The sequence below is a fragment of the Propithecus coquereli genome, unplaced genomic scaffold, assembly GCF_000956105.1.
Source record: "Propithecus coquereli isolate 6110/MARCELLA unplaced genomic scaffold, Pcoq_1.0 Scaffold84, whole genome shotgun sequence".
NCBI lineage: Eukaryota > Metazoa > Chordata > Mammalia > Primates > Indriidae > Propithecus > Propithecus coquereli.
The window spans coordinates 410,897-419,217 of record NW_012154618.1 but is presented as its reverse complement, the minus strand read 5'-3'; the positions used below and the strand labels follow the sequence as shown (position 1 = coordinate 419,217).

General features: G+C 35.9%; 1 protein-coding gene across 1 annotated transcript in view; it reads left to right on the top strand.

Moving 5' to 3' along the window:
* Window positions 1–408: 408 nt before the first annotated feature.
* The window catches only part of CCDC172 (coiled-coil domain containing 172), a gene marked incomplete at its 3' end in the record, with an annotated part of 32,974 nt that continues 25,061 nt past the window's right edge, over window positions 409–8,321 (top strand). Inside the window, exons 1-2 of the mRNA XM_012663874.1 lie at window positions 409–487; window positions 702–787. Of these exons, the coding sequence (XP_012519328.1) occupies window positions 409–487; window positions 702–787 (165 nt within the window). The remainder of the gene's footprint in view (window positions 488–701; window positions 788–8,321) is intronic.

Below are 8,321 nucleotides of genomic sequence, written 5' to 3'. Positions count from 1 at the left end.
CAAGATCCTGGGCCTCCATTTTTATTTGCCCTCAGAGCCAAAAACAAACCCGCAGAGAGGCGAGGCTTAGGCCAGGGGAGCTGCGTTCCGAGAGGGAGAAAGGCAGAGCTCGAATCCGTCTCAGGGCGTGAGGGAGAAATGCCGGGGTTTTGTAAATTGGAACGGGGTAAACAAGGGGCAAGGGCGGGAAGGGGCGGCCGTGGCACGCGCGTCCCCGGATCCGGGGCCTTGACTGGGTCCGCGGTGGGCTCGGTCCTCGCTGTGAGAGGCGACAGGGACTTGAAGACTGGTCCGTCTGGGAGTAGTCCTTGAAGAATCCTTCTTCTTTATTGTGTTTTCCAGTATCCTCAGGCTTGGTTATAAAATATTTAACGGCGAGAGAAGGATCCGCAGGAGCCCGGGCCTGAGATGAACTTAGAGTCCTTATTTCAGCACATCGTCCTCACCGAGCAGCAGGCCGAGGAGAGTCGCCGTTTGATGCGAGAAGGTCCGGGCCTTTCCGTCCTTTGCATGGGGGGCCTTTTGTCTTCTGGAGCTGGGTGCTTGGAGCAGAAGGAAATCCCAGAGGTAGTGGTCAGAGCAGTTAGGGGAGCTTGCTTGCCCTATTGAGGGAAAGATAGATGAAAGGTGTCTTCTCAAGCGCTACCGAAATCAGGACGTTAGAAAGATTGATGTGTTTAAAGATTTAATTTGTATTACAGTAAGATCCGAAACAACTAGATGTCGTGAAAAAATTAAGAAAGCAACAGAGAAGCTGAATGAAGAGAAAATCAAGTTGGAATCTCAGGTATTGACATGTAGAGCATGCTAATTATCACTTGAAAAAAAATCTGTCTTAACTTTTTGGGGCTATTTCACTACTTCACCAGTTGTCGTTAAAAGTAGGAAGCACACTACTTCTACGTTGGCTAGCATAGTTCATGTTACCTGGTCATATTTTAAAGTTCTGAATCCAGTGACACCTTCAGTTCTAATACGAATTTGCCCTAGAGAAACTAGTTAGAGTAATGAAAAATTCATCATCCATTTTGTGAGATGGTTAAGGTTTTAAAAGAGTGCAGTTGTCATTGGAGGAAGAATTATTCTACTTATTCAATAAGTAGTTGGTACAGTATATAAATTTTCAATAATAAATAATTTAAGTCTGCTATGTTGATGTAACAATTGAATGTAATGTTCAAATCAATTTGTGCCTTTTGTTTTTCAGTTCTCTACCACATTTTGGACATGTCTTTCATCCAAAAGTATACCTTTTCTGCTAGCGTTTCTCTCTTTTTCGCAGCGTTTGTAAAGTTCTGTTATTTCAAATAGAAGCAGGAGAGTCTGATAGCTTCTTGAAGAAGGATTTTGATGGGTGGGTAGAATTTTGGAGAGGCAAAGAGAAGTGGTAGGAGAAAAGTATTCCAGAGAGAGGGAAGAGGCAGATATGCCCAGGGCATATTGAGAGAGGAATCTAGTCAAAATAAAGAGCTGATATATGGGAATAGGAGGAAACCATTACGGGTTTTCGATCTGGGAGCAGTGTGATAAAAGTGGTTTTAGGTAGCCATGTGCTATGACGTGTGCTTTTAGTCCCAGCTATTCTGGAGGCTGAAGTGGAAGCATGACTTGAGCTCAGGAATTTGAGGCCAGCCTGAGCAACATAGGGAAACCCTGTCTCTACCAAAAAAAAAAAAAGAGTGGTTTGGGAAGATCATTCTGAGCTCTAATGGGGAGGATGGGAACATGACTTGAGCTCAGGAATTTGAGGCCAGCCTGAGCAACATAGGGAAACCCCTGTCTCAAAAAAAAAAAAAAAAGAGTGGTTTGGGAAGATCATTCTGAGCTCTAATGGGGAGGATGGGAACAGATAGGAAGCTAAGTACATCATTTAAATGTGTCACAATGAAAGCCTTGCTATTATGGGTAGCATAAATGGGTAGTTTTAAAAAATATTTATTCAACACCAAACAATGGACTAAACAAGCAATGTGCAATGGGAACTCTGTTTGAGGCAGTCTGTTTGCTTCAGATATGTCTATTTGAATTTACCACTCTGAGAAATTTCAGTTTTTTTGTTTGTGAATAAATTAATCATAGAACCTTTCTCCACCTGGTGAGCTTCAGCTCTTCTTTCCAAGTCTTAATCAAACATCATCCATAAAGCCCTCCCATGGACATCTTGGTAAAATTTTTTAATTAAACAACAACACATACTTGTGTTTGTGTTTGTATCCCCCGGTATTTTGTGAGCGACGTGTCTGGAATTTTTTTCTGACCATCTTTTATTCCCACTGCCTGTATCCAATACCTGGCATATAGTATACATTAGTGTATTGAATGAATTGAATACTAATAGTGTGATAGATAAAAGAGAGAGTCTTTTAAAATAGAATTCGGAACTATTATTTGGCTAGGCTCTAGCTCCTATTTTGCCTGTGAATAGCAGATAAACTAGTTGCTACCAACAATGCTAAAAGCTGGTAGGATACACAAAGCATTAAGAATGTCATGATGTAGCTTTCTTTTTCTTGAAAAAGAATTAATATACTTTCAGGCTTGGTAACTAGAAGCTAATAGAAGTAATATGTAAAATATGAGCCCTTAGTATATGCTGGACACTGTTCTAAATACTTCACTTACATTAACTTCTTTGGTCCTAAGAGGAATCTTGTGATGAGACACCATCATTATCCCCTCATTATAGGTGAGGAAACTGAGAGGTTAAATGACTCGTCCGTGACATATAATTGAAAAACAATCAAACTACCACAGTGAAAGTAGCAATCGAATAATGACAGCATATTTTATTAAAGCAGAGTTCTTGAGCTTATCTTAAACTTTTTTCTTTATGAAATTCACATATAATAATATATCTGAAGCTTTGCATCTAGTTTAGGGCAATATTTTTAAAAGGTCACTTATGTAAGTTTTTGCACAAAATACATTTTTCTTGGATTAGTGAAGATATTGACCTGACAGATAATAGATTTTTGAAAAAATTTACTCTCTGTAATATTTTTTTAGTTAGCAGTCTGTTTTGCCTGAAAATGGAAATGTAATTTGTTGACATATACACATATTTAAAAAAAGAACGTTGATTCAGTTGTCTGTACTAGAGAGAAGACAGAGCAAGTCCCTAACGTTGTTTAGAAACATTTCCTGAAATTAATTAATATAGGCTCATAAATGTGCATTGCTTTTTAATCAGCTCATATACATGGGTAATAATACATTTGCATCTTACTAATAAAATTAACATATGGGGTTCACAGTTCACACAATACTAATTTGTAGTTGAAGTAATTTGATTTATAATTATAGTCGTGTGTGTGTGTGTGTGTGTGTGTGTGTGTGTATAAAGATTTTAAAAGTGGAACAATTATAATGTAAATGACTAATGGGAAGAACTGAAGAAGTAATCACAAATTGATTTCTTGTTTCTTTTATTCTCAGAGTTAATTATATGTCTGCCAATAACAATGAAAATATATTTACTTGAATATTTGACTTGGCATTTATTGACCCATTTATCAAGTGTAAGCAGCATCAGGAGAAAGAAGAACATAATTTGAATAGAGCAGTGCTTGAGTTATTGTACAATGATACATTCAGAAAATATTTTGGCATTTATTTTGGTCAAAAAATGTATTTAGGAAGTACAGTATTCATTTTTTTTTTTCTGTTCTGTAAAACCCAGGTAGCATGTAATTAGAACTTGAATGATAGCATTTGCCTTTCAGGGCTCGATGAGTCCTTTAAAATATATGGTTGCAAAAGTCTCAGATTATACAGTATGAGTACTTTCTGAATTGGACAGCTACAGTATGCCTGGCTAGGTTTGGTAATATGAAAACAGAAAGATGAGAACATGCCCTGGATTTGCATTAATGCTTAACAATATACCAAAAGCTTCTAATAGTCACAGAAAGGTTTTATAGTACTGATGACAGAGCAAGCCAAAAGTAAGGACTAACAAAACAATTGTTGTTTCTTTTAAGCATCTAAAAGAATTTCTTCTATTTTAAAAAATGGCATATAATTAAAATTTGGGCATTTAATTTTTATAAACATATTACATAAAACCAAATATAATGCCATATTCCCTTAGGAGGGAGTAAATGAAGGAAAATTGGAAGCTATTTTGTGAATATTTTGTTTCTTTTTTCAATTTTAACTTATTGCATAAACATTATAATAATAAAAGAATATTTCATGAATTTTTAAAGGAAAGTTATATTGAAATAAAAAAGTAACTTAAGGTGGCTCCATTTATTTCTTTACTTCAAAATCTACATGTACCTTTTTTTAATTGGTAAAAGTTCAGAACCCTCCCAGAACAGCAGGCAAAGTCATACCCTTTAGCACTGCATTACGTAATTAGAGAAAGGATAAAACCACAAATTATTATCATTTATAATATTGAAATGGAGCTTTGTAATCGAAGTGTATTCTTTTGTTTATATTTAACCAAAGAAAAATTTATATCCTGCCTAAATTTAATCTTATTGTTGATTAAAAGTGACTTAAAAACATGGATAAAAGAAGGGCATTATTTCTCTCCTCTAATTAACGCTTGTTTAGATAGCATGTGAATTATTTAATCTTAATTTTAGAAAATAAAGTGGCAATTCTGTTTCCCAAAATTTAATACATAAGCCAATTTTGGGGGTAGCTACACTTTGTTGCTTATAATCTCTATGTCTTTACATGAAATTCCTTCAAGCCATTTGGTTTAAAATGTTGTAAGTCCCTGTGGAAGTAGAAGTGGGGTGGGATCCAGAGATAAGGTAAGAATTAGCCTTAGACAAAAGGAAGGATAACTCTTGCATTGTACACTAAAAATAATAGGTAACATTTAGTAAAGAATTACTATATAGTATACCTGTGCTTAGCATTTTACAAACATTATCTCTGTTAATTCTGACAAGAATCCTATGAGGTTGGTATTATTGTTACCCCCATTATGCATTTGAGCAAAATCGAGACTCAAAGAAATTAAGTAACTTGCATGAGGCCACATAAATGGTGGTCAATAATAGATTTAAGATTTGAATCTATATCGGTAGACTAGAGAGCCCTCACTCTTAACCACTCTAAACCACTGTACTATAGTGTAAAAGGAAGGAAGAAGGAAAGGGTGAAAGCAGTAGATACAGGTACATTTGAAGATTTAGTGACAGGAAGTTGAAGGCATGATATGCTAAAAGTAGTTTCTTAGCTTTATCATGTCAATGATTGATAAGTATGTGTCAGGTATGTTTAAAGAAGAGTAAGAATGTGTCATTTCTTTGTTCCTCTGCTTTATCAGTTGAGTAACCATATGCAAGTGAGATAATACTGTTAGTTTGGAAAGATTTCCCTATAATTATGGCTACTCATTATTAAAGATCCATATGAGTCAGGCAGCAGGTTAGGATGAATAATATACGGTCCTTGCCCTTGAGGGACTTAAGTCAGAGATATTACCCATTCCTTACAAAGGAGGCTCTGTCAGCTTAGGGTGCTTGCTCTTGGTTGCAAGAAATAGAAATTCAGTTCAAAATGGTTTACCAGCAGTCCCCAACCTTTTTGGCACCCGGGACCGTTTTCATGGAAGACAATTTTTCCATGGACCGGAGAGAGGGGGGATGATTTGGAGATGATTTAAGTACATTACATACATTGTGCACCTTATTTCTATTATTACATTGTAATATATAATGAAATAATTATACAACTCACCATAGGTTGGGGGACCCTGGCTTACACAATATAGGGAAATTATTGACTTATGTAATTGAAAAGCCAGAATTTGATTCTAGCAGTTTTATCAGTTTGAATTGCATCAGGTTGCTTATAACAAAAATCTGCATGGTGGCTGTTCCAAATAAGGGTTAATTGTTTCTCATGTAATAGGAAGGTGGGCAATCCAGAGCCATTTATTAAAGCTGCTCTAGGAAATCCTAAAAAACCCCAGCACATTCTATCTTTCATTCCACCGTCGTTAGCATGCATCTTTCATCCTCATACTCACAGGTACTGTTCCATCCCCAGGCATCATATCTGAATTCCAACTGGCAAAAGAGGAAAACATGAAATACCAAAAGGCTTCTCTTCATGTGTCTGTAAGTTGTTTTAGGGAAAGAGAAAGTCCTCTTCAAGGACTTAGGCTTGCATCTCAAGGATTAGAATTTTGTCACATGATCAACATTGGCAAAGGAGTCTAGGATTATGAGCATTTTTAACTGGGTACGTTACTGCTCTGATCAAAATTGGAATTCTATTAGTAAAGTAGAATGGTGTAATGGCCGATTGCCCTTGTAGTCCCCAAATAATTACTAACAACTCCTAGGGTCATATGCTTTCTTGTTCAAAATCAGAAAGAGAGAGAAGGATGTTTCCAGACACTTACTCTGAAAAGCAGGGAAATTTCTTTCCCAGAATCTCGTTAGATATTTTCTCCCATCTCATTTCCAAGAACTATGGCATGTGACTATCTCTGAACCGATAACTGTTGTCAAGGAGTAGTGACTTCTCCCATATTCAGTGGGCTGTCTGGATATGTTTTAGGATTCTAAAAAATATTAACTAGTTACCAACAAAAAAGGAAATGCATGTTAGGCAAGCAACCACAGGGTTTACAAGAAAAGTTTTAGCGGTTAAAACCAGAATGGCCATATAGAGAGTCCCTATAGTTGGTTGAAATATTTCAGGTTAATTATTGATTATGCTTATCATTTACTCTTAGTATGATTTATCACATATGACGATATAATGCAAGGTTTTCCCCTCTAAATTATCCTCAGTTAAGTAGGAGTTGTTTTATGTTGGAGTCCTTAAAAAGCCTTTCATATTATGAAATGCATTTTAAATTCCTTTATTTTGAACAAGGACTCAGCAATGGTTTGGGATGCTTAGAGAAATCTTCTGATTGAATTGATTAAAAAAAGGAAGCAAAGACATTTAATAGACTTAGTTATTATTCTTGGGAGTGTGACCTCATAATTCCAAGTACTAGATGTCATTGTAAAAAAGCCACTTAATGATAACTTACAAATAATTAATAAATTTCTAAAACATAATATGATTTAAAAAGCAACCTATAGAAGTTACATGATACCATTTAAAAATATGCAAAACAAAAATATGCCTTGTGAGGGGTATATAAATATATAGAAAAATTTAATGACATACATGAGGATGATAAATAGCACATCAAGATAGTGATTATCTCTGATAGGGGTAGAAGATAACTGTAATCAGGGAAGGGTATACAGGGCACTTAAGCTATATGTAATGCTTTATTTCTTAAGCTGGGGGTGGAGACACAACTGTTAGGTCACTTTAAAAAATAAAAATATATTTAAAAAGTTACAAAGCAGCAATTTTTAGTCTTTAAAAGGTTATGTAACCATCACAGTCTAATTCCAGAATATTTTCATCACCTCCAAAAGAAACCCTATACCCATTATCAGTCACCTCCCCATCTCCCCCAAACTCCACCAGCCTGAGGTCACAACTAATCCACATTTTATCTCTGGATATTTTATATAAATAGAATAAAAAATACAAGGCCTTTTATTACTGGCTTCTTTCACCTAGCATGTTCTCAAGGTTCATCCATGTTGTAGCATGTATCAATACTTTATTCCTTTTTATTGCTAAATAACATTCCAGTGTGTATGTGTGCAAGTGTGTGTATTATGTGTATCATATGTTGTGTATCCCTTTATCAGTCAACCATCTGGGTGGTTTCCACTTTTTAGCTATTATGAATAATGCTACTATGAACATTTGTGTATAAGCATACGTTTGCATGAGCATACATTTTCAAGTCTCTTGGTCATTTCACTAGGAGTGGAATTGCTGGATCACATAACTTCAGGTTTAACTTTTTGAGGAAATGCCAGTCTGTTTCCACAGTTGCTATGCCATTTTACATGTATGAGGGTTCCAATGCCTCTACGTCTTTGTTAACACTTGTTATTTTCTGTTTTTTGAGGTTTGTTTTTTTTTTTTAAAGCCATTTTAGTGCATGTGAAGGCATCTTATTGTGGTTTTTATGTGCAGTCTGTAAAGACATTGATACTGAACATCTTTTCAGATGCTTATTGGCCATTTGGCACATATATTCTGTTTTGTTTTTTTTTTTTTTGGAGACAGAGTCTTGTTCTGTTGCCTGGACTAGCATGCCGTGGCGTCAGCCTAACTCATAGCAACCTCAAACTCCTGGACTCAAGCAATCCTTCTGCCTCAGCCACCAGAGTAGCTGAGACTACAGGCATGCGCCACCATGCCCGGCTAATTTTTTCTATATATTTTTAGTTGGCCAGCTAATTTCTTTCTATTTTTTTTTTTTG